The 27,610-nt window shown below is 43.8% G+C and overlaps 1 protein-coding gene across 5 annotated transcripts in view; it reads right to left on the reverse strand.

The window, feature by feature from the left end:
• Positions 1-12,572: 12,572 nt before the first annotated feature.
• Positions 12,573-27,610, reverse strand: part of LOC144134768 (uncharacterized) — a 59,713-nt gene continuing 44,675 nt past the window's right edge. For 2 of the 5 annotated variants that reach the window (XM_077667595.1, XM_077667596.1), the window contains exons 4-6: positions 23,696-23,775; positions 13,283-13,411; positions 12,573-12,868 (exon numbers count right to left, since the gene is read on the reverse strand). In XM_077667595.1, the coding sequence (XP_077523721.1) occupies positions 12,699-12,868; positions 13,283-13,411; positions 23,696-23,775 (379 nt within the window). In that variant the 3' untranslated portion in view covers positions 12,573-12,698. Of the gene's footprint in view, positions 12,869-13,282; positions 13,412-14,614; positions 14,733-21,623; positions 21,769-23,695; positions 23,776-27,610 lie in introns of those variants that run through there. The other 3 variants (XM_077667597.1, XM_077667598.1, XM_077667599.1) reach the window with 3 other exon arrangements.

Consider the following 27,610-nt stretch of genomic DNA (forward strand, 5'->3'; position numbering starts at 1 on the left):
AGTTTGTCGAGCCACAGCGGCAAAAGTAATCGCGTTTTCTAAATGCTAAAAACTGATATGGCTATTACCATCCACCTGCTACTAATCACTCTTTTCAACCAGTCGCCTAACTATAATAGCTAAAAAGTTAATTATTAAATATTAGTTACCCAGCTTACTACTTGAGACGATGAATCGGTTTTCTGGTGTCCGCCAAGACAGGTAATACTATGCCTCAAAATCCATACTTTTACCCCAAAAAGACTGTGTTTGAAAATGTTTGAAAGTGTTCGCTGAAACACCTGGTATATTGGGAAGACTATTATAATGAGGTTTCTTCTCCTTCCTAGGCCGTCCTCATGAAGCCACGCAATGAAATCTGCAGGCTGAAAATGAAGTGCACATGAGGCGAAAGGGCGCTGGAAGAAGAAGGTAGAGAAAGAGAACGAGGGTCCCAATTAGTGTGCAGAAGTAGTGAACTAGCGAAATAGTGCGGAGTAGTGGTAATTCAGACGCAACTGAGCTGTGCTGTCAGGACCGTGCCTACATGACCTGTTCTGGGAAAGGTCGGCTGTTTCAAGTGGCTGTTGATGTTGACGAAAGACACGAAATGAGAGGGACGAGCGTCCACTACCAACATTTTTTATTAATGCTTACGGACGGGGATATTAGAGCAAGCGATCACCTTGTGCTACCAAGCAGCCATAAAATGTCAAGAGGCTAAACATTTTTTTTTCAACCTGATTGATAACAAATTAAAATCTGTGTAATACAGACGGCCAAGTTGGCAATGAACTGCACGGTGGCTGCATGACAAAAGCCGGATCGCAGTGAACAGCATAGGTACGCGCTTTCCGCGGGAAGGCGACCTGTGAAGAAGCTAAGGAGGGTTTCTTAAAATCCGAGACCATTGCGAGAGGTGGCTACAAAAACAACACAAAACGATCAAATCCTTGACAAAACAAAAACTTAGTTAGATGAAAGAATGCCACATAAGCTATAAAAAGAAATATTGATTCGGAAAAACTCAGGATGAAATGAAAAGAGCTCTATCGTGATATTGCTGCAAGGAACCCGAGTTTCAAGTCATTTCTTATGTATGCTAATTGCCAGCAACCAACCATACCACACCGGCAGCGCACAGTACGCAGAGCATTTGGCCCAGTGCTGCATGAGGTATCTTATAAAGGAAATGCAGCGGCGATCGACGCCACCCACATCTCACATGTGGAATCAAATCGCAGGTGCCGGTGTACAGCGCATCAAGAGTATGTTGGCCGGTGCTTAAAATGTATATAGAAAAATGTAGGGGCTATTTCCGTTTGTACGCGATCCTTGCTGCGCAACAACACATCAATGCAATGGTCATAGGTAGCGGACCTTAAGAAGAAACACTACAACAAGCATCACAAGGAAGGGTGGCTACTGCCGTGGAGGGGTTCCTTTGCTTACATGCAAGTTTTTGGAAGCGCGTCCCTTTTGACGCGATGCAGGCGACAGTTGCTGCGTTATAGCGCCGGGGCGACCTGAATTTTTGAAAATCTAATAAGAGGTGTAGCTATTACTTGAGGCTGGCTACACGCCTTTAATTAAGAAAAGAGACCAAAAATAGGAGTCAAAATTTAATTATTTGATATCAATTACCCTTGCTACAAATCAGCCCGTCTGAACTGTATTCTAATGCATTAGAGCGCTTGCAACTGTGTGCACAAAACGCCTGCTTGTGGCGCAACAACCCCATTTTTATAAATTTCGGAGCATCTTAGAAGAAACACCAGATGCGATATCAATTTGGAAACAGCGCACTCTTAAACACCTGCCTTGCATCACCGTCAAACTCAAATACGTCGTAGGATTTTGAAGTTGAAAACTGAACGCTGGTGTAAACAGCGAACTCTTAAATACCTGCCTTCCATCACCGTCAAACTCAAATACGCTCTAGGGCTTTGGAGTTGAAAACTGAACGCTGTTGTAATGGCGATCTTAAAGCATTGTTCAAATAAACACTACGATATCAACCTCGCACGTTTTGATAATGTCACTGTAATGGTCTCATTCTAGAGCGAAAAGCTCTACTCCTCCAATGCTGAGCATAAAGGTAATCTGGTTCTTGGATTTGACCTCTAACGAGAGGTGCGCCGCATGTGCAAAATTGTGCGTGGTACGTGCCTCGATCTTTATCTTCACCTTCGTCGCCACAGCTGCGCGCTTGGCAGTCGCGTCCGCTGCTGCGCTGGCTGCTATTTAGCCGCTCCTCATCGCCAGTTTTGGCATGTGATGTGTCACGCGATTAGCTCTTACGCTTGGCAGTCACTTGCGCTGCTGCGCCGACCGCTGCTCTGGACGCTCGCTTTGCACTTGTGGCACGTGATGCATCTCGTGATTTGCTCTCCATGAAACAATTTTCTTTCGCTCAAGTCTTGAAACAATAGAGAGGAACCGAACCTAAACATTGTTTAACCATGCGTAACAGAGCTTTTGCTCTGTGTATCCTGGGTGAACCAATGTTTTAAGATAAGCACAGTTGAAAAACTTGCTCCGGGGATGCGGCCACAGTGCCGTCGCCGCTTTACGCTCTAACAGACGCGAGCGCCATATATAGGGTTGTGTCAGTACCTAGTCCATTGTACCAGACCTGTTGGCTCCGCTTGGTCGCGTGGTTGTTTTGGGGCCTAAAACTGGTCTACGCTGGCTCGCGCCGCGCATCGCCTGCGCCATGTGCGGCAGCTTCTACCCCTGCGTCGCTATTGATGATAACTGCTTGAATTTTGTCTACGTATCGATAAGTTCGCGTGCGCTCTAGTCACGAGAGAGCAAGATGCTCGGGGTTCAGCTCCTTGTTGTAGATCTCGGCCGAAACTGAAAACCCTTGTTTTCGTGGTTCCACATGTCCAAATCGAGGAAACACGACATTCCGCTTTCCCCTCCTAGTTTGGCTTAATAAAATTCTTCGCTTTGGGTAATATGCGGCGTTGCAAACTAGTTTGCAGGTCTGCTTAGTCATGGCTGAAATCGCAGTAAAAGCACTAAATTGCGCAAAGTTCGGGTTCCTTAGTGCTCACATTGCAGAAATCAGTTGCCGGGCAAGTTGGTATTTCATGCTTTCATTCACACTGCGCAAAGACGAACACGGGCAAGAGGGGAGACACCACACAGCGACGCCGACAAAGCGACGTTGTTGAAGTCAGCGCTTTGTGGTGTCTCCCCTCTTGCATCACTTTCTGCATCTCTTTCCATTGCAGCACCGACTGCAGCAGAACAGCGCCATTATTAGGAGATTTTTCCTTACCTTCCTTTAACAGGTGTCTTAAGGAATAAAGAATGAGTGACTGGCATTCTCTGAAGTAACAGGAAACCTACTAAATTTAGCAGCCTCGGCCTGGGCTGGGCGCCCACTCCCATTTACATCATCAGTCACATCATTAAATACGAGGTCTAACGTTTAGAAGCCGCCAAAACTGGCCAAAACAAAACAATTTCCCCGGTATTCATGCAGATACGATTAAAAAATCCCGGACAAGGAGCTTTTTAGCTTCAATGATAGAACTTTGCCTTCCCGCACAAAAATGGCTCCCTGAAAATTTGCACAGCTAGGAAGTCTCAACGAAATAAGGAGCCGTTTGCCAACGCGCCTTTTGCGTGCCTGGCTAAAGTTATGGTTTTAAGTGCTACTAAACCATCTTGTTTTATTAATAAAAAAGAGATCAAAGTGGAAACTACGGTTATATTCCTACGTGAGCCACCGTCGGCTATGCTCCTCAGAGTAGCAGACGACGCGACCACTCAAAAGCGATCGTAGCGCCACCGTATAGGCGGTGAAGGCGTTGTGTAGGCGCCACTCTCTGACCAAAATTCTCCTGGATACATGCAGAAAAGTCCCTCACACCTCGTATCTACAGAGTTGGAAAGGCCATAACCAGACTACTAGCCGGTGGGTTTGGCTATAGCACCAAATGGACCATAACTCTCTTCGAAGCCGCAGCGACTACCTGTTGCTTTTTTCCCTTACATTCATCTCCCTCCGCCCCTCACGTCTTCGTAAACTCGAAGTCCTTCGCCGCAGCTAGTACATCAAAAAGTTTTTGGGGTGTACCCGACAGCTCCCTAGTGGCCCCTACCATGATCGAGGCTAGAGTCCTCACCCTCTCCCTCCTCCTTCTCCAAAGAGGATTTACACACATCAATCCCATTTACAATCTTTCTGAAGGATTTCAGTTCCTCTCAAAACTTTCTCCACGCACCTCATACAAGGCACGTATCCTCTACGCAGCATTTGATGATCTTTCTATGAAGACCTGCCTCCTCAAACTACAGTCCCTACTACTACTCCCACCCGCCGTCTTCTTGACGTGCAAACCACTTTGGAAGGCGTTCATAAACAACGCGCCCAAGCGGCTCATCTCCAACAGACTGCAGCCACACTAATACATAACGAGCATCAGAACAGGCTCCTCATGTGCACAGATGGGTCTGCCGTACCTCAAATTGGTCAGGCCACTACCACCTGCTTCATTCCCTCTCTCAAAATATAAAAAACCTGTAGGCTTCTCTTTCCAGCCTGTTCAACTGCCTCAGAAGTAGCAGCTCTCCATCTAGCTGCAGACCTTATTGAACATCACCCTCAAGACGGTATCTACATCCTGACAGACTCTAAGACTGCTCTCATGAGCCTACAATACCCAAAACATACCTCTTCTGTCGCAGCTTTCCTCAAGGCTTCCCTCACGGCTGTAGAAAATGCAGGCATAGACATTTCTCTGCGGTGAATTCCTTCCCATTCCGGAATCCCTGTTAACGAAGCTGTCGACGCCTTAACCAAACTGGCTCACTCTACTTCCACTGACGTATCATCAGCAGTCAAACTCCTAGATTACCCCAAAAGGCATCTCCGTAACAATGTACTTTCTTACCACCCTGATTTCGACTCTCCTCACATCTCCCCTTCAAGTAACTTCCAGCAAACCTTCAAAAAAGAGAACGATCCCTTCTACTCCGTATGAAAATTGGCTGCACCTGGACCAGGTCCCGCAAGTTCAGCCACGGTCTAGCCAAATACCAGAACTGGCCTCAGTGCGGTGTTGATCAGACCATTGGTCATATTCTTCTCGTCTGCCTGGCATATGACGCGGAGAGAAACACAGTATTTCACAATCACCGACAGCTCGGACTGCCGGCAGATTCTGAACACCACTTTCTTTTCCCCTATCGCTTGTCAACATGTCCTCACTATCCTAGCAAACACAACCCTTTCCTCAGTCCTATGACCTTAACACTGCGTCTCGTCATATACCCTTGTCTCTACCTAATGGTTCACTCCTCGTGTTCCTCCGTTACCTGTGATTTCACAATTTTCTCCCATCCTGCACGCATTTTTAATTTCTTTTTTTCCTCTCTTCACTCTTAGTGGGCCTTATACAAATAACTATTTACTCCACTTCTACACTGCACAGTTATATTTCTGTGTTACCTTCAAATGCAAATAGACTTTCTCCCAAGCCTTTCGCAATACATTTTTCTGTGTTATCTACTGTGCAAATGTACCTCCTCCCAAGCCAGTGCACAACCCATTTTTCTTTTTTTTACCTTTCAGAGCAAATTGTTCTCAACATCAATGCCTGTTATCCTTACTGTGCCCGGGTGCCTCTCCCTGTTAATCCATACTGACTTTATCTTCTCTCATACCACACCAACACTTTACTGCTGGTCTGTTACCTAAACTCTGCCAACCCATCTCAGCCCCAAGTGAACAACTGGGATTTGTATATTTCTCCCTCTTCACCCCATTGTTTCCTACCCTCACTTCCCATAGCGCTGTGTCATTCCCCCAAGTGTGACCTCTCAGTGCTCCTAGGGAGGTCAAAGGACCGTTCCCGACTTTTCACTGCTGTGTCCTGTGTCTTCCTAAGAGTGACATCTCAGTGCTTCAAGTGCTGTCAACAGACCTCTCCCATTCCATAACAGGACAGTCGCTGTGTGGGTAGACCTACCATCTATGTGTGGGTAGACCTACCATCTAGACCTACCTCGGCAGTGCTGTGATCATATGGTGTGGGGTTGTGTGGTGTCGTGGTAAATTCCTCTTGACATCACCACCTCCTGTTCCATCAGTCAAGTCTTACCCAACAAGTCCCTTAGACACCCACACGTTGTGTGCCGTGTTGCCTTTGCCGCTTGAAAGTTTATGCGAGGGTAAGAATGGGCAAATTGAAGGCGAATACAACAGTTTAGAACACGATATCGCGCCGAGAGATTAGCGACAAAGCTGTTATCGCTTTGAAGTGGCGGGCAGGGCGCCGCCATGTTTGTCAACGCTACGTAAGCCAGCAACGCAAAGACCGCAACGTAAAAATCCCAATCTCACGTACGTACATGAGACTCGCGTATACCCTTTGCGTTCTGCGCATGCGCACTGGTCACCCTTAAGAGCTCTATGTACGTGAAACTAAAACTCTCTATTAAAGCGACATTGAAGGCACGCCGCGGCTGTTTTCCAAATGCCCTCCTCTAAAAACGTTGGCTCAGCTGAGTTGGACTGCAGTTCTTTTTGGACTCTAAAGTTATTGTAAGAAACACATATCATGAGCAGTAACCTTGAAAATTAATTTATTCTCAAAAATTGTGTGACAAATCTCAGGTTATTCACGCAAGGAAGGACAGTGGCCTAAATAATTATTCTGCCATGGACATCGGTCTATAGCTAACAAAATTGAAAAATAAAGCATAAGCCAAATTGTTATGACTTAATGTTATTATTAAAAAAAATGATCTCTATCGTGAAAGCCGTTGAAATTAAGGCATTAAAGTGTGTATTCAGATAATCGGACGGACAATACTGAACATCGACGACGTTCTTGCCAATTTTATTCTATGCATTGTTGCGTTTAAGCTCGTTATTCCTTTAAGCAGTTTGCTATTTAGACTCATGTTGTTATCTCCGTATTCAATTCTAATATTCGCATCATCAATAAATTTAGGTGAAGAGTACTTTGGCTTGAAGTTAGCGTTGAACGTTAATGACGGTATCGAATTCAAAAATTTAGGGTTTATACATTTCTCATCTTCAATGACTGCACAGGCTGCAGATTCATTCGGTATGTTCGTGTCTCAGACTGCGTAGATTGCGTGATATATCGGATGTATAATGCGGGGGTACTAGGTTTCTCTATTTACATGGTTGAAAAAAGAAGCTCCCCTACTGAAAATTGGTACTTTTCGGGCGTAAATACGTGTGGTATGGACCCGCTAAACGTGTTCAATATAAGCAGGTGTTCAGTAGGAATTCTTATTTTGGCGAAACGAGCTCAAGCCCAGTAAAAGCAGGCGCGACTGTGAACCATATGTCGGCGATGGCGTAGAGAAACAACATCCGCCTCCCGTGCAAGAGGACCGGGGTTCGAATCCCGGTCCCGTGATATTCTCCACCGGATTTGAATAAAAACTCCGCGTGTCGATGGAATTTCATAAGCAGGCCCGGGGGCGGCCTGATCTCGGTTACCAGAACCGACAACGCACTCCCTCACCAGAACAGGATTTGGCCACCCTGGTGCAGTACTTGGCCATAACCTTCTATGATCAAGCCAATTAACCCTCGGCCCTCAGTCGCCAGCGGCTGCGAAGCAACTGACCAAGGCGGCGGTCAGGCCTGTGACGCAGCGGAGGGTGCTAACAATCTCTGGCTCCGGACAGGCCGCGATTGGAATCTGAACCTGGTATCACTTAACGCTAGAACCTCATCTATTGAGGCTAGCCTAGCAGTGCTGTTCGAGGAAGTAGCGGGCATTAAATGGGATGTCCTAGGTATTAGTGATGTTAGGAGGACAGATGAAGCGTATAGATTATTAACGGATGGGCACATAAGGTGCTGTCGCGCATTAGCGGATAGACGAGAGCTAGGTGTGGGATTCCTTATTAATCAGGATATAGCTGGCAACGTAGATGAGCTCTATAACACTAATGAAAAGGTGGTACCTATCGTAATTAGGCCTAATAATAGGTACGAGCTGAAGGTAGCGCAGGCCTACTACGCCTGCATCTAGCCATGATGACTAGTCTGTTGAAAGATTCTATGACGAAGTGGAATCGGCAATGAGCAAAATAAAAGCACAGTACACTATATTGATGGGCGACTTCAATGTGAAAGTGGGTAAGGAGCAGGCTGGCAACCATGCGGTAGGCGGCAATGGGATGGGCCCAAGGAATAGCTGGGGAGACCTTTTCGTAGAGTCCGCGGATAGAAATAATTTCCCTATTCTGCAAACGAGAGAACAGGAAGTGGACCAGGAAGATCCGTAATGGTGAGACTAAAAGTGAAATTGACTTCCTACAATGCGCTCACCCTGGTATCATGCAGTATGTTGAAGTCCTCGGAAAAGTGCGTTGTAGCGACCAAAGAATGATAAGGTCTCGAATTATCTTAGACCTGGAGAGGAAACGGACGAAGCTAGTTAAGAGGAAGTCCATGAACGAGCTAGCGGTGAGAGAAAATAAAGGAATTCAGGATAGCGCAGCAGAACAGATATTCAGCTTTAATTGAAGAAGACGATCTTGATGTTGATACAATGAACGATAATAAGACAGGTATCATTACGGAGTGCGCTGTAGAAGTAGGCGGTGGGACGGTTCGACAGGGTACCGGCAAGTTATCTCAGGAGACGAAAGATCTGATTAAGAATCCTCAAAGCATAAGGGCGTCTAACCCTACTGATAGAGTAGAACTAGCAGTGCTATTGAAGTTAAAAAATAAGCGGAAGTTATCGCAGATAAGGATGTTTAATATGGAGATAATCGAGCATACTCTAAAGAATGAAGGTAGCCTATTAGCGGTGAAAAGGAAAATAGGCAGAGGTAAAAACCAGATGTATGCGCTAAGGGACAAGGAGGGCAATGTCATTAGCAATATGGATAGAATAGTTAAAGTAGCCGAAAAGTTCTACACAAGTCTATCTAGTAGCCAATGTAATCATAACGTTAATGACAGAGACAGTAGCGCACATCAATGCGTCATCCCGCCAGTAACGAAAAAGAAAATAAAGAAAGCCTTACGGGCAAGGTAAAGGGGAATAGCAGCTGGTGAGAATCAGGGAACAGCTGATCTCTTGAAAGACAGAGGGGAGATTCTGCTAGAAAACCTAGCCATCCTGTATGCTCAATGCCTTATAACTTCGACCGTACTAGAATCTTGGAAGTATGCAAATATAATCTTAATTCATAAGAAAGGAGCCGCCAAGAACTTGAAACATTACAGACTGCTCAGCTTACTCTGCGTTGCCTACAAGGTATTTACTAAGGTAAACGCTAACAGAGTCAGGGATAACTTATACTTTAATCAACCAAATGATCAAGCAGGCTTTCGTAAAGGATATTCAAAAATAGATCATATTCAAATTATCAATCAGATGATAGAAAATGCGCACAATATAACCAACACCCTACATAAAGCCTTCATAGATAGTGAAAAAGCATTTGACTCAGCAGTCACACAGGCATTGTGGAATCAGGGTCTACATTAGACATGTCAAAATACTGGAAGGTCCAAACTTTGTCCGTAAAGTTCCGAGAGTGAGTCCATTAAAAAATGCGCTTAACATTGAAATCATTTGTGCAGCACACCTTCCAAATAGTCTTCCTTGCAGTCTATACACCGCTTCTAACGCTTCTTGAGGCCTTGGAAACAGTTGGAAAACGGTTCTTTTAGCAGGGCTGTAAGCTGATTTGTCGTGGCGTCTTGAATGCCCTCCACGCTCCCCATTCAGCAACCTTTTAACGATCTCTTCACACGAGGAGACAGGACAAAATCGCTTGAGGAGAGGTCAGGCGAGTATGGCGGATGGGGAAGTACAGTAATGCTGTGCTTGGCGAGAAATTTTGTCACGCTGAGAGCAGCGTACGGCCTTGCGCTATCGGGAAGAAGGCTCCATTGTCCAGATGCCCTTAAGTCAGGGCGACGGTGTCGCAGTGCGTCACGCATGGGTTGGAGCGCGTGGATATAAAACTCCTGATTCACCGTCTGCCCTTGTGGGACAAAGTCGTGGTCTATGACACCTCTGGCATCAAAAATCTATCGGCATCATCTTTGTTTCAGTCTTCTGTCGCCGCGCCTTGCTTGACGCCGGAGAGCTTGTAGACCACCATTCGGCGCTCTTCCTCTTTGAGGACCATATTGAAAACACCATGTTTCGTCTTAAGCAATGATGCTCTCGACGAATGCAGCATCCTTCTCTGCTTCGGAGAGCATATCAGCGCTCACTGATGCCCGCGTGTCCTTCTGGTCCTGTGTGAGGGAGTGCGGCACAAGTCTGTATTCAGCTTTCGTTTCTCCAAGTTCTCACGAAAAATTTTGTGGCATGTTCTCTTAATAATGTCGAAAACATCTGATAGCATGCGGACTGTAATGGTGCTGTCTCTCTGTACGATTTCCCTGATCCGAGCCACGTTGTTTTCATTTCGTGAGGGTGAAGGGCGCCACTGCGTTGTGTAGTATTCCACCGACGTTCTCCCCGAATCGAACCTCTTGTGCCACTCGAAAACTCGCGCCCGCGATAACGTCTCCTTACTGTAAGCGTCACGAAGGCGCTCATGCGTCTGTGTGGCTGTCTTGTCAAGCTTCGCACTGAATTTTATGTCTACACGCTATTCGAGGGGGACGTATATCTCTCCACATTCACTCACAGTAAAATGCGCAGACGACAACTCACAAAGTAATTTTTTACATGTATTGTCATCTGGCGGCTGCCACAGCAATCAACATAAATAGCTCAGGTTAGCTCAAAAAAAGACGCTACACATACGCACCAAAGTTCTGTTGGGGAATCATTTCTAGAGAAGAAAATAAACCAGTCTCTCAACTTTACGGACAAAGGTTGTATTACAGGAAATCTACAGCTATAACAGTCCTCCATAAAGTCAGCAATATAATCCGAATAAGGAAGGCCGTCAGGCAAGGAGACACGATCTCGCCAATGCTATTTAGCGCCTGTTTACAGGAGGTATTTCCAGGCCTGAATTCGGAACAGTTAGGGGGTAAGAGTAAATGGAGAATACCTAAATAATCTGCGATGGGCAGCTGAAATTGCCTTGCTGACTCACTGAGGAGGTGAACTGCAAAGCATCATCAGTCACTTAGACAGGCAGAGCAGCACAGTGGATCGAAAAATAAACATACTGAAAACCAAAGTAATTTTCAACAGCCTAGCAACGAAACAGCAGTTCACAATTGGAAGTGAGGGACTGGAAGTGGTAAAGAAATACGTCTACTTAGGGCATGTAGGACCGCTGATCCGCATCATGAGAGGGGAATAACTAGAAGGATAAGAATGGGGTGGAGTGCATATGGCAGGTTCCCTCAGATTATGAAAAACAGTTTACCAATATCCGAAGAGAAAAGTGTACAACAGCTATACCTTACCGGTACTCACCTACGGGGCGGAAACGTGGAAACTAACAAAAAGGGTTCTGCTTAAGTGAAGGATAATGCAGCGAGCCATGGAAAGAAAAATGACATGTGTAACGTTAAGAGACGGGAATTGGGCAGTGTGGTTGAGAGAACAAACGCAGCTTAATGACATCCTAGTCGAAATCAAGAGGAAGAAACGGGCTTGGGCAGGGCATGCGATGCGTACGCAAGATAATCGCTGGTCCTTAAGGGTAACGGAGTGGATTCCAAGAGAAGGAAAGCGTAGGCAGGGGCCGGCAGAAAGTTAAGGTGGGCGGATGAGATTAGGAAGTTTGCAGTCAAGAGGGTGGGCGAAACTGGTAAAGGACAGGGTTAATTTGAGAGACATGCGAGAGGCCTTTTGACATGCAGTGGGTGTAGTCAGGCTGATGGATGATGACGATGACTGTGAACCTACCGATCCTGCGCAACACCTCCACCAGACATCTCGCAATTGCGACGCCAAGGTGCGAAAGACAGGTCAGTTTTCTAGTGCGCCCAAAAGCTATTTATTTCGGCGAACTCGCGTATTAAGGTAGAGAAAAATCTCGGTGATGGTATGTACAAGCACCCTAGCAGCACAACATTGCCGCTCATATTGTAGTAGCGCATGACTGCTTTCTAATAAAAAAAATGGATGATGACAGGCTCACTGGATGAAACAATGCTAACCCTGAGATTAAAAATGACGCCTTCAAAGCTCGCTGCTATAATTTTAATGGCTGCTGCGTCTTATGAGATCGAAAAATTCACAAGTTATACCATCGCTCTTTCGCCGCATACCACGTGCACCTCCTCTGAAGTCGTGTATATAAGCAAGCAACATTTAGTTACACCAAGAGACTGCCTCAGGCTGTCAGACTACCCGATTCAAATCAGCACATTTCCTACGCAGAATTTTGCCTCTTTTTCAAGGATCTCCATGAAAAACTCCAGAGTGGTATTCCACTTCACCCACTGCGAAAGTGAAGGGCGTTCTCGATGCAGCAGCTTGCCTGCTTCCTATTTAATTCCGAAATGCTTCTGTGAATTTTGCTGCACATGATTACTTAAAACTTGTTTCTCAACAATTTAGTGTTCTACCCAGGGGGGATTTGAAAGCCATATTAATTTCCTACGTTTTTGCTGCTTAGATATAAGTAAGAATTACTCTCATGTATAGGTTGCAGCTGAATATTTGTTTATAAAATCTTTATTGAAAGTGAGTGGAGTTGATGAATGTGTGTTTCTTCGGCGCGCATTTTTAGCTTTTATTGAACTTCAGTTGAGGGTTATAAACAAACTAGAATCAACGAGGTTTTACAGGCCGACGCAATCCGTAAACATCGCAGTATGGTTTCTCACTGTTGTATGCATTGTAAGCAGAAGTACTACACATAGCCATTAATAAAAATTTGCAGTGCGTTGGAGGGCTGGCCAGTGAAGATTCTTTTACCCACAGAGTGCACGCCCTGCTTCCTGGAAAAAATATGAAAGGTTGTGATCTCGGTGAAGATGAGCTATTTCAAAGAAAATGAGCGATGCTTTACAAACGGGATAAGAATATATCCGTAAGTATACAAGGCAGCCATTGGTACCTATGATGATGTGTAAAATATTTCAGCAGTTTTAAAAATAGGTGAGTTTCATTATTTTCTTTAAGGTAGTTCATAGTAACCTCTAGATATGTTTCTTGAGTGCACTCAAAACAATTTTAAATAACTTCCCTAAGGTCTATGGTTTTGCACTCGTCGTACCTTACTGGAGTTTATTTTGTTAATGTTTTTTTTTGTTGGATGTTGATCATGGTGATCTTAAATACCTCATCGTAAAGCCCATGAGGGCATCTGATCTTAATTGTTGGTGTAAAAAACAATGTGGTTACGTTGTTACCTGTTCCGCCGTCTTCATAGGCTCCCGTGAGGACACAAACAGTGTCAGCAAATAATATAGGGTAATCCCATGAAGAAATTTCTATATTGCCATGCCTCGATGACCTATATCTTCCCCTCTGTGATATACCTGCAATGCCCGGACATGTCAGCACGCCATGTTTGGAAGATACCGAACTGTTTCTTTTAAATTTACCTCAGCTTTGCACAATCAACCAGGAGACTCACGTATCGAAAATATTTTAACTGGGAGCAGTTTTTTTATACTGAGCAATTAATATAATTAAGACATTCGCAGATGTGCTTTCTATTATTCCCGATGCACTACTTAGGGGCAGAAATTTCGAGTTGTCCTTTCTTTCAGCAACCAGTAATTTTAAGACGCATCATTTCCGAGAAAGTTCGCGCAGATTCAATCTGGCCGCTCTTACTGTCAACGTTTGCTGAGAAAATTTATTAACGATGTGCACATTTTCCCGTCAGCTTCTCTTTCGTCATTATCCAATTTTTCGGGGCATTTAATAAAGGGCATTTATTCTCCGGGCGCTAGCTAACTTTAACGCCTTTGCGTCTCATACTTACAGTCACCTGGAAACTAATCATTTCTTTTTACCCAAGAAGCATAGCTTTAGAAAAGGCATTTTTTGTGAGTAACACTTCTTAAAATTTACCACTGACATTCATTCCAACATGAACTGCAACTTACAAACTGACTTCGCCTTTCTTGACTTCACAAAATCATTCCATCGCGTAGCACATTGCCCCTAAGAGCAAAGCGTTTTGCGCCCAAATTAGACTCGAAGGTTATCATGGCTCCAAAATTTTCCTTCCGAAGAGAAGCAGGTCACATTTGTTAAAAATCACTCATCTTCACTCTCTGACGTTACGTCACGTGTTCTGCAAGGAAGCGTCCTTGGTCCGTTATTCTTTTAAATTATTATTATTGACTTTCCAAATAACATCCCTTGCGAAAAGATGCTGCACTAGAAATGCATTTCCAACACATTTATTAATTTTGTAGTTGTTTTGCATTTTCGTCCCTATGCTTAAATTGCAATACGAATGCTTTCTATGTAGGTTAGGTGCACTATTTCGAACATTCATAAAAATGCATCAAAAATAATTTTCTGTCTGCTTATTATCTTTATTATACATTAAAATATAGTCAGCATATACAAATAATACATTAAAAATCAATTCTACATTATACACTAAACACTTTTACGATATACTAAATTTGTTCATAAAATAATTACATTAAACATGCACTAAAATATACAAGTAATATATTAAAAATATTAACTTCAGCTCGGCTTAAAGAAGGCGTACTACCCAAATTCATCGATAATACCGATTAATGTTGCCAACATCAGAGGAAGGAAGGAAAATAACTTTAATGGAATAGGGGATGTCTGCCTGGTTGTCGGCCTGGCATGCTACTCCAGATGAGGCTGGAAGAAGAGAAGGGTACAGAGGATGGTGAAAGGAAAAGGAATAGAGAAAAAGAACGGGTGAATGGTGAAATCAAGCACACTTACGCACTCACAAACACACACGCACACACAAAATTATCAAAGAATGTCCACCAAACCTGTGTCTCTTAAAAACACTAAAATACTTTTGTCCCGAGCACACCCGAGCCGCGTTCCTCCAGGGTCCAAGAACATGCTCGATGAGAACGGGGCCATCCTGTCGAAATCCTAAAACACTTAAAAGTGTCTTGCGATGATTGTAAAATTATTTGCAGCGAGAGATCAAATTTGGCAGATCCTCAGGAACACCACATGTGGGGCACAGAGGGCTACTTACTGCACCAAGTTTATGTAAATAGAATTTAAGGAAGGCAACGTTTAGGCGAATTCGGTAGAGGCAATTTTGATCACGTCTAGTTATATTCCGTGGCATGTGGAAGTCATAAGTGAGGTCAATACGAGGAAGGGGTCTGTATTGATGTTCCGGATCGCACCACAAAGAGCGTTGCGTGTGCGAGAAAAGGGTATAGGTAGGAGCAAGGTGGTGCTGCCATGCACCGATCTTGCTGCACCGTCAGCGTTATCGTTGCCTGCAAGGCCACAGTGAGCGGGTAACCACTGCAACACAACACGATGTCCAAGCTCACATTCCTCGGAGTGGAATCTGTTTAAGTCATCGATGATGAGCTCTTGAAGGCTTCCTGGTAACGTTATCGATTTTAGTGCAGCCCGAGAGTCACTGAAAATAACCCACGCTTTTGGGGTTTTTTGAAGAATGTAAGTTAATGCTGCTCAGCTGAGCAGCCAGCTCGGTAGCCGTAGTCGAGGTGCGATGACTGAGTAACGCCGAAATTGTGGTGCGCGTTGACGGAACCCAGGCGCCAATCGCTGATGAGACGGATGTGACAGAGCCATCAGTGTAGATGTGACGGTGCGCACTGTAGCATCCCTAAATGTGTTCAAGGGCAAAATATTTAAGTTCACGACCGGGGGTGGTTGTTTTTCTTTTGATGTCAGGAACCGCTGTATTGATTTGCCATGCTGTGTACCTCCAAGGTGGGAAGGAGGTCGTGACAAGGCGCTGGTATTGTAATCGGAGTATGTCAAAAAGTTCCTCTATGCAGTGCGCTGCGAGTGGATGGTGAGGTACACGAGCCACGAACCGCATTTGGGCACGAAGCAGCTCCTGGCTTATCAGTACTGATGCAAATAGACGTCTTCTATCTGCTAGAGTGCCCACCAGAGTACCCGTCAGAGGTAATGACTGAACTGGCTATAAGCATCAGGAGACAGACAATCCCAGAGCACACTCGTTTTCATCAAGAAACTCTATGACAATGAAAGATCACTTAACGGGGCCTGAAAAGAAATGACGTCACCACACAAGGAAAATGGCATCATCGAACAGGAACTGCTCCGACAAGTGCGATACTTGGCTTGGCTTATATGTATACCCCCCTAGAGGAGACACATTATCTTGCCCTAGGAGGCGCTTTTTGCGCAAAGACTGTGGGCCCCCAAATTGTTGCATAAGCGTCGGAGTGTCTCGTTCGAATCTGCGGTCTACCTAGAACCGAATTGTTATTCTTAACTTCCGTCATACATCGGTCAGAAGTCGAACTGTCGACCACCAAATATATGTGGACGTCTAAGGGAGCCTATCGGCTTTGCCAACCAGGTTCCTTTGGCTGGCATGCTCGAGCATGGAGGCGCGCATAGCGTCATTGCCGGTAATATGCTATCACGCTGTCCACACGTAATTTAAATAAGTTATGATTGCCTTTCTGCTAGAAGTTAACATAAACGAATGGTCGACAGAAAAAGGGAAGTTTTGACACTTCCCGGAAACGTTATTACGAGCAATAGTATGTTCTATGGCAGCTTGAAGTGTGCTGCAAATATGCTGATTTGGAGTACCCATTTGATAAAATTGAAGTATAGTATGCTCAAATTAATTTCGCATTTACGAAAGTACACTTTAAATGCATTACCAGCATGTTATTTCCCGAACCGAGATTTCGAGCACTGCCTGTTCAACGGCAGCTTGAACTGTCTGAAAATACATTTACGCGGACAGCCCATTCGTTAGAATTTGAAATATGCTTTGGACAGATTAATGTCGTATTTACAAAAGCACACTTTTAATACATAGCGAACATGCGAATGTCATTCCCGAAACGCGATTTCGCGTACTAGATTATTCTACGGCAGCATAAAGTGTGCCTAAAATATGAACAAAAGGACTGCCCGTTTGTTAAAATTAGAGTATACTTCAGGCGATTTAATTTCGTATTTACAAAACAACACTTTTTAAATTCCCAATAGATGCTATAGCCGCATTGATATGTTGGCGTATTTGAAACGTGCTCTAAATCTGTTTTAAATGACGTATCCTTCGAATGAATTAATTTCATAATTAAGAAAGTAACTTTTAATGCATTCAAAAGATGCTAAGAGCGCATACATATTTTTATGTGTTTGAAACGTGCTCGAAACATGCTTTAAGTGACGTTTATTTCAGACGCATTAATTTCATATGTACGAAAGTGCACGTTTATTATGTTGTCTATATGCTAAAACCGCATTCATATTTTCTCACGTGTTTAAACAGTGTTAGGAACGTGCTTTAATTGACGTAAGCTTCAAATGAATTTTTTCATTTTTACGAAAGTAACATTTTTTATAATAACAACATGCTAAAAGCGCATTCATATTTTTTAACGTATTTTAAACGTGCTCGTAGCATGCTTTAAGTGATGTATTTCTGGAAAATTTGAAGACTATGCTTCGAGTACCAAGATGAAAATTTTAGGAACCAATTTCTGAGATATTTTTAGTGAATTCATGAATACAAATTATGTTTCAAATACATTCTAACATCCGGAAGTATATTCCAAACGTATTAGTGTTCGCTAAGGGATTTCGTCCTCCATGCTGATTTTTTTTTGGAGCTCGAAGTTTGAAGTTTATTCATTGTTAAACAGGTAACAAACCGGCAATAAAGCCGGAGTTAAAGACGTACCCTGACTGGGGCTCCTGGACTATCGAGCAGTATCAAGGTGTAATTTCAAACAAAACTTGCAAGCATATACTATACATCTTGTACAGACAGCAAACGTTGAAAGTTAATAAAAAACAAAACTGTAAAAACACTAACAAGCATATAAAATACATCAAATACACGTATATATGCAAATTATTCCATTATCTACATGTCAATAAAGATTACACGACCACAATCTACCCCAGAGTGATGTGGAAATTATTCATGGTTGGTGTAAAACCTATTTATTGACCTAAAATTTTCCAACTGTAATATAATCTTTCACTCGGAAATCAACAAAGTAGTTCTTCCCCTTACCACGGTAATAGCAATATATTAGCTTGGGCTACTCAGTATACAATATACTTACGCGTTCACCTTACACGAAATATTTCATTGTTTGATCACATAACAATTTCTGCGAATTCTTGAAAATCATTAGGTTTCCCGCGCCGCAGCTAAATAATTACTACAGGTTACGTGCGTTCCTTTTATTCATTTGGTCTTCTCATGAAAATTACTTAATCGACATCTTACAAGGAATCCAAAATAGGGCCAGTCTTTCAGTCATCGGCATAATAAAAGTAATCAAGTGTACCCCAAATAAAACTGGACTGTTGGCTTCCTCTGTTAGGAGTTCGTGGACACATTGCCCTTTTATCTCTGTTTCACAAATTATTCCACGACACTTGTTGCGCATTTTCGCACCTACAGAGCCCCTATATTCATCAGCCAGATTATTCAGTAGATTTAGCTACACACACATTTATGGCCGCACTGATACCTTTAACTTTTCGCCGCTCCCAAGTGTCATTGGGCTGTGGAATCACGTTTAAAACTGCATTGCCTCGCAGCGCAACCACGATTCATATCACGATCATCTAGTATTACATGTTATCGATAACACCTAGCACGTTTATTTCTGCGCCTATGAGTGATGACTTTTTAAATGTCTGGTATGGCTACCATCTTTTGTTGCGATTTTCTTAGATATTTTCGTGTTTAGTTGGCCGGTTATTTTTTGTATGCTTATATTTTTACTTATTTTCATTAATTATATATTGTTTCTTGAGAATGCTTTCTGTTCGTCGTGATAAGTGCAGTCATTATCTTGCCTTAGCAGTGTTCGTAGTAATAGATTTTGTTATTGTTTTTCTAAGAACTGTTACCTATAAATTTTTGTATTTCCCGCAAACTCAGTGCCTCCTAGGAGGCCTGTAAGGTATTCGTAAAAAAATAAACACTATAAACTGCAAACGCAACTTGGTGGACCAACGCACTTGTGATCATGCGCTAAGGACTGTCACGTAAACCGTCAGCGGTGACGCCGTTACCGAGGGCAATTACTACACTGTGCTATCTTTTCGGAAATCCAGGTAGGCAGCGTTGCAGAGTAGCCGCGTTCTTATATGGCCATGGACTGCTGAGTTAAGGAATAGCGCACTGGTTTTCTGGCTTTTGCGAACAGCCCACGTTGCATTTTAGACCATTGCGCAACTGCAATTACAGCTGCCGCTGAACAGGATATCCAAAGGCCAAATCGAAAGTAAGGCTTTATGGTGCAGAGCCTTGCTTTTGCTTTTTCTGCTGTATGGTAAACCAGGATTTCAGATCGTGTACAAGGTTATTCGTAAGTTTGGGAAGTCTACTTATCGCCGGCACTAACATTCTTTTAGTAAAGGAGTATTTACGAACTGGCAACCATGAAAGCGCAGTCAGGCTTCTGCAAGAGAAAAATTTGTTCTGGTCCGGGGTCTGAATCCGGCACCACCGCATCACCGAAGTCGCTCTACCAACTGAGCTAGCCAACTGAGCCAACTGAGCTAACATAGACGTCTAGCAGACGGCAGAGCGAGAGCGAATTGAGAACAGACCCTACACATTTGACCAATATTATTCTTGCTGCAGAATGCCTTACCATGTTTTTGAACTACAGTTATCAGTCCGCCTGGAACGAAGGTAGTGGTACCACTGCGTTCTCAAATATAAAAAAAGGAGACTAACAGAAGGCAGCTTTGTGGCGAGGAGCGCTGAAGCCGAGCTATACCAGCTCCTGGGCCATTCAGTGAGTGTTTTTGTCAATTTTGCTGTGCTAACAGTAAGAAACAACAACGATGAGGGGCGGTTGCGACACTCTCGACTAAATGGTTTTCATATTTCACAAACACTTGTATTGATGTGATCAACCAGTCAGTGCATGAACGACGATTACGCTCATATAAAAGTGCAGCTCAAACAGCACACTTTCTATATCGAACAACCTGATATGAATTGTTGTTTGTCCGGTTTTAAATCATTCCTGCTATAAAATAATCAAAGGTGCCACTTTTCGTCTTGTACGCTTTTTCATTTGATGAATTCGTTCATACGTTAAACGTTGTGGTACCGTACAAAATTATTCGTGCCAGAAATTATGTAGTACTACACGTAGTAGCATTCATGTGCCGTACTGCACAAATTAGCATCTGCCACGCATTTTTCCTGTATGAATGAACCAAATCTGGCTGTAGGGTTTCGCGTATAAATTCGTAAGTCTTTTGTGAAGCTCATGGCGAGCAATGTGTTCCGCAAGGCCCTGTGCTAGGTCCGCTTTTTTTCCTTATTTACATTACCAACCTTCCATCCTGCATTTCATCTCACATTCAACTATCCGCCGACGACTGCGTAATATTCAGGGAAATAACATGCGATAGCGACATACTAATGCTACAATTCGACCTCTACTCCATCTCAACCTGCTGTAAATCTTGGCTAATGGACCCTAATGTTAACAAGTGCAAATTAATGCGTGTGTCTTGAGCGACTAATAACTTGCCCTCTTATCACCTTAACGGTTTGTCTCTAGACTCTCTATACTCTTATAAATACCTCGGTGTTCACAGTACTCATGACCTTACCTAGACTGCGCATGTCACACATGTCGTTAACAACGCCAACAAAACACTTAGATACTTTCGTCCTAACTTTGCTAAAGCACCATCATCGCTGAAGTTTTTACTGTACAAAACACTAGTTTTACATAAACTCGAATACGCAGCATCGATATGAGAACCTTATCACCAGAAATTAATGCACTCACTTGAGGTGGTCCAAAATACAGCTGCTCGATTCCTTCTCTCTAACTACAACAGAACTGCAAGCATAACCAGCATGAAATCTAGTTTCGGTCTGCCATCCCTTGCGTCCCGTCGTCGAGCACTTCGTCTTCGCCTTTTTCATAAACTTTTTCACCATTCTTACCAACGCGAAGAACTTAATTCACCCCCACAGTACGTGTCAACATGCATGGATCACGCCCACAAGGTTGGAATACCACTCTGCAGAACGAAAACCTACTTTCATTCCTTTTTACCCCGGACACCCGACGAGTGGAATCACCTTCCCGCACCACTGGCACTAATCGATGATCGCCGTTTATTTCAAGATGCCTTAGCTAACACTGTATAACTAGCAACCTTCTGTAATATTGTGCTCATATTTCTACGTTTTGTTACATTGTATAACCAAACCACTCTATAATGCCGTATGGCCCTGAGGGCATTTGAAATAAAAATACAAATAAAAAACGTATACACGAGATTTTTCGATAGAAATAAAGCAGACAAAAATACTAAATAAAAATTCGGTTATTACTGGTACCTTGTCTGATGTGGTCTCTTGTGTTTTCATGTTGTCCCTGCGCTATACACTCATCATAAGAGCTGAAGCGGACTTGAAAAATAACAGCCTCGCGCTCGACACCCGGCAGCGTTTTCTTGGGGACTCGTTGGTTCATGTTTTTAAGGCGGTAAATACGGCGGAGAGGACAGAGGCTATCATGTACCATTTATTCTGTCATCTGAAACGTTGCTGCGCAACCTTCTTTCTGCAGTGAGCCCTACTCCGTGTAGCTCTTTTTCGATCCTTCAATACTGACATGTCTTCAACGAGACCGCAGTCGCTTCGTGGCGGGTGCGACTGACCACGTTTTGCCTGAAAAGGGAATATGTGGCTGTCGAAGTTACTGCACTTTTTGGAGCTGTCAGTCCATCCTGTCGCCTCGTCCAGTAAATAAACCGCATCATTCGATCTGAAATGTTGGGACTGGTAAACATATTTTGTGACTGGCTGTGAGTCCTGTGCTAACAGGAAAGTCAACATGAGGATGCAGCAACCAGAATCCTTCCAGCACTCGTAGTGGCTCACTTGTCCGTTTAACCGTTTAAATGTTGCGGTGAACAGAATTCCGCATTGAAGTGTATACGTATACCCTAAATTCTTGGGTTTTATTTTGTTTCCAGAATCAGAGGGGTAAAAAATCGGGCATTTTTTTTAGCAGCGTAGAGATCGTTCTATTCAAAGATATTTTTCATTTTTTAAACATGCATATTTTTTATAAACGCTAGCTTTTGGGCATTAGAAAACCGTTCTCGCTTTTTAGTTCAATATATTATAAAATATAATAAAAAGCCATGTTGCCTTAAATATAGCTGCCACACATGGCCTCTAATTCTGTACAAGCACATTTTCATGGTTAAATTGTTTATGCGCGCAGTTCTTTCTGATATCATAAGATTTAACTGAACTTTCAACTTAACCATTCTACAGACCAGCATTAACTTGCTAATTACGTTTTCGCTGTTGTCAAAAGCATTCACCGTTGGCTTTTCATCGCGGTCAACCTCTCGATGCGAGCGACGAAAGATTTTTCTATGCATAATAAAAATGAGCCAGTGGCTTCCATATTTCCTTACTAGCGCCTTATAATATCGCGAAATTGCCTAACAATTAAAATTGATCTCTAAGAGTCCTAGACGTAGAAAGACTTTTATCTATTGGAACTATTTAGTTGATTAATTTTATGTCTGCTACGACACATTTACACATTAAAGATTTACCCGCATCTGTACACAGCAAAAACGACCACTTCACATTACAGCGGTGCTTTTAAAATTGAGAGTGCAGCAATGCGAATGCGTTAGCTGTATAGCGCTTCATACAATGATACCAATAACGCTGTAAGCAACCCTGCTCTAGCCCCTCGCTTCTAAACAGGCCGTTTTGAACTTATCCTAAATTAAGCTGAGTTAATAAAAGCAAAATAAGATACTTTTACAATCAACAGACCATCAGGATCGCCCCTCTAGATTAAGCTCAATATATTTGCAATTTTTTTTATGTTCTTCTCAACTTTAAGCACTAGAAAGCTTCCGTTTCCTAAACAGCTGAATGTAAAAACGCAAAAAAAACAAGGACGTAGAATAAGACACACAACACGTGTCTACTATTCTACGTCCTTGTTTCTTGCGCTTTTACGTTCAGCATGGAAAACCAACTCGCCAAAACTCGGCCTTTATTGAATCCTAAACAGCACATATTTGGGAAGAAATCTGGTAAAACTACGCTTTGGAATAGCTGTTCGAGTTGCATGATTTGGGCATAATTGCATTTCAGTCGGACACGAAGGGCAGTACATATAAGATGTACACGCTTTGTAGGCACTTCTAAAAGAGTTGGACTCATTAGAGACCTTTCCGCGTGGGGCATCGATAGGCGTTGCCGAGCGTCATGTCCGCGCTAACCTACGAAGTAAGCGGCGATCCGCTGTCTGAAATTAGGCTTGGCGTTAGATATTGAAAATAGTCCCCGCGTGCAGCTGCTGTGGTTTTTCATTGTACAAAATGATCTCCTTATATCTATCCGCCTCTAAACAAGCCAGATTAAAGATACAGAAAAATCTCTTAATTTTGAAGTATCTTTACTTTCATATGTATCAATACACAGCGATATATTTACTACAGCATCAGCTATGCCTAAGCTCGTGGTGATTAAACTGACTGTTACTGTTTTTTTTGTTCCCCATCCGAAGGAGTCTATGTTAACAAATATCATCGATGCTAGTAGAGATAAATTGTTTTACCACGTTTGTCCAGCCTCTCAACATGAAGAAAAGGCTGATGTCTTCCATTGTTGTGTATCGTAAGTTTTAGAATCATAACGCTGAAAAAAAGCATTGTCGAAGATTTTCAACGCAATAATGCCATGTTTTCACAAATAGTTGATTAATATAAAGGAGGGGGAGGAATATTTTTGTTTGTATGACAATAAATAATTGAAATATTTATCTTCTTTTCATTCAACTGATAACATGACAAAGTGTGATTGCGATTTCCCGGCCATAATAATACTTAAGATTTGAGACGTAAGGACCCAGTGACAACGGGCGCACCGTACAGCAATGCGTCTGAGCCATAAAATTTACTTGTGCCATGTACTTTTATAACAACTCAAACGCAGAAATAAGGAAACATGATTCTTCTTTATAATTCACATCTCGCGCCATAAAACGCCAAGTTTTTGAAATAAATGCCCGTACTCAGAAAAAGCAATTATCTGCAGAAATTTTTTTAACTTACGACACCCGGTCGCGCATGAAACATTTAAGGCGCTTTTTGTTTTCTTTTTTATTCCGAAAAATTGGGTGCAAAAATTGTCAATTTTGGAGTTGAACGCCTTAATAGTGATGGGGAAACAAAGAGGAAAGGTCAAGTTCATTTTCTTGGGCAGAACGTTTCAATGTAACTTAACTGCGGAACATTTTCGGACAATGTTATGAGCGTACTGCTAGGAATGGTCTAAACCACTGAAGCGTAACAGGTAGTTGCCTGTAAAGTTTCTCCTACGCTCTCACAGAGTACCTAAGACAGCTATATAACAGCACTGGGATGCGTTCGGGACAAAAATTGCGATACAAGTTTAGTATACGGTTTAAAATTCACCAACGCGTAGAAAACCTGGCTTTCAGATTCTTTTGCGCTCGCACCAAGGATTCCAGAAAATAGAAGAAATCAATATTGTCTTCAAGGGGATTTTTTTGTTACATGCTGCTCAACCTTTAGCTTTAATCCCTACATCCTTTTAAGCAGCGATGATATAGAGAGGCAGCATCTGGCTCGAATAAAGGATGCTGCACCCCTGCTATATGTGGACCGCATTCCAAGCCAAGAGATTCTGGAAGCGATTTCTTTTATAGTGTCAGTGTATTTTGGCTATGCGCTAAGGAGAGGGGAAAAATTATAAAAAATTTATTTAAAAATATAATAAAACGGAATATTCCGGGCTTCGTAAACTATTGTCACGCGGGAATGCGGGAGATCATTGATCACAAGAGACAGCGGCTGGCTTCGACGAACGTCTTGACCACAGCTACAGATCGCTGTCACTTCCAGTTCCTCTTTTTGAGGTGGCGCGTGCTTCAGGTCAGCGCTAAGCGAGCATGCGGAATGCACCGCGTCGCTGCCTCCCCCCCCCCCCCCCCTGGAAAGAAAGACCATCGTCCTGATGCGTAGCCTGTATGTTTAAAAAACTCACTAGGGGAAGCATGATGTGCGCGCGAAATTCCAGCTCTACCGCTACCGCCCGTAGTTAGGCTTGAGACGGACAACGTGTACCGCTTCAGGGCGCAGGGATTCCCGAGACTTCTGAAAGCCGTCAGGAACGACCTGATAGTTGAGGTCTCCAATTGGCCTGATCACTTTGTAGGGTCCAGAATACCGGCAGAGGAGCTTTTCGCTAAGTCCGCGCCGGCAAATGGGAAACCAGACCCACACACGGTCTCCTGATGTGTACCGAGCATAACGGCGCCGGAAGTTATATTGTTGGGCATCTCGGCATTGTTGGTCGAAAATCCGCACTCTGGCCAGCTGACGAGCCTCTTCAGCCAGGCGCAGGAAGGTGTGATGACCCACATTCGGGTCGATGTCGTCCACGTGCGGTAACATAGCGTCCGGCATCGCGGTCACGTCGCGGTCGTAAATGACACGGAACGGTGGCATCTTTGTCGTTTCGTGTAAGGTTGTAATGTATGCGAAGGTGACGTATGGGAGCACTTCGTTCCAAGTTCCGTGCTGAACGTCGACATACATTGACAGCATGTCACCTAGCGTTTCGTTGAATCGTTCCGTTAAACTGTTCGTCTGAGGGTGGTAGGATGTCGTCTTTCGGTGGTCTGTATGACTATGGCGTAAAATCTGCTGTAGGAGGTCAGCCATGAATGCTGTACCTCTGTCGGTGATTAGGATCTCCGGTGCACCATGAGGCAAAATAATCTGATGGATGAAAAATGTTTCCACGTCAAGGGCTGTGGCGCTTGGCAGAGCTGACGTTTCTGCGTATCTTGTCAGGTAGTTGCCCCGATGACCCACTTGTTTCCCGAATGAGAAAGAGAGAATGGGCCCAGCATGTCCATCCCGATGTGCTGGGAAGGCCGCGATGGTGGTGCTATAGGCTTCAAGAATCCAGCTGGTTTTGTTGAAGGCACTTTGAGACGCTGACAGCTTCGGCACGTTCTGACGTAGTGTGCAACGTGCGACAGAAGGCGGGGCCAGTAACAGATCTCTTTGATCCTTGAAAGCATGCGGGCTGCGCCCAAATGTCCAGAAGTCGGTTCATCGTGTGAAGCTTTAAGGATTTCGTCACGCAGGCCGGTTGGTATGACAATAAGGTTTTGCTGATTGTTTGCGGCGAAATTTTTCTTCAAGAGGACATCATGGCGAACGCAGAGTGACGCTACCGAGCGCTTGAAAGCCTTGGGGACAGCCGGGCGGGTACCCTTAAGAAACTCCATGAGGTGCGAAGTTCGGGGTCGGCGCATTGTTCTTCAGCGAGGCTCGTTCCACTGATCGCATTTGAGGTGATGTCATTGTTGTAGTTTCCGTCCTCGTTGGGGATTCGACCGGGGCGCACGAAAGGCAATCGGCGTCCGAGTGTTTCCGGCCGGACTTATACACCACTGTCATGTCGTATTCTTGGACGCGCAGACTCCATCTGGCAAGGCGGGCTGGCGGATCTTTGAGGGTCGAGAGACAACACAAGGCTTGATGGTTTGCGACTACAGTAAAACGTTTTCTATAAAGGAAGGGTGGAAACTTGACGTCGCCAACACTATCGCTAGACACTCTTTCTCAGTTGATGAGTAGTTAGGTTCAGCGTGAGACAAAGAGCGGCTGGCGTAAGTGATGACTCGTTCTCGACTGCTGTCGATTTGAACCAAAACGGCCCCAAGGCCTATGTTGCTTGAGTCAGTATGAAGCTCCGTATCTGCGTTTTCGCCGAAGTGAGCCAGAAGTGGAGATGCTTGCAGGTGGCGTTGAAGAGGTTCAAATGCTTGTGCTTGAAGGGCGTCCCACGTGAGAGGCGCGTCTGTCCTCGTCAAACGCGTCAGGGGCTCGGCGATTCGAGCGAAATCGTTCTAAAAGCGACGGTACATGATCCTAGAAATCGGTGGACTGCCTTTTCGTGCTGCGGTGGAGGAAAATTGGCAATAGCTTTGTTTTTTTCTGGGTCCGGCCGAACTCCCTCGTAACTGACGACGTGACTCAAGAACTGAGTGCAACAAAGTGGCATTTCTCATTTTTTAACGTTATAGCAGAAGACTTTATGGCTTGCAACACAACTTCGAGACGAAAGGTGCTCCGCGAGTGTTGGGGCGAACACAACAACGTCATCAAGGTAGACGAGGCATATCTGCCACTCCAGGTCTGCCAGAACTGTTTCCATCAGCCGTTGAACGTTGCGGGTGCAGAGAACAAAGCAAATGTCATTGCCTTAAACTTATAGAGCCCGTTCGGAGTAATAAATGCGGTTTTTTCTCGGTCCCATTCATCTACCTCGATTTGCCAATATTCTGATTTGAGGTCCATGAATGAGAAATATTTTGCAAAGCAGAGGCGATCGAGAGCATCGTCGATTCGAGGAAGGGGATAACCATCTTTTTTAGTTACTTTGTTTAGGCGACGGTAGTCAACACAAAACCGCAGTGTACCACTTTTTTTCT

Source organism: Amblyomma americanum, chromosome 5 (genome assembly GCF_052857255.1).
Source record: "Amblyomma americanum isolate KBUSLIRL-KWMA chromosome 5, ASM5285725v1, whole genome shotgun sequence".
NCBI lineage: Eukaryota > Metazoa > Arthropoda > Arachnida > Ixodida > Ixodidae > Amblyomma > Amblyomma americanum.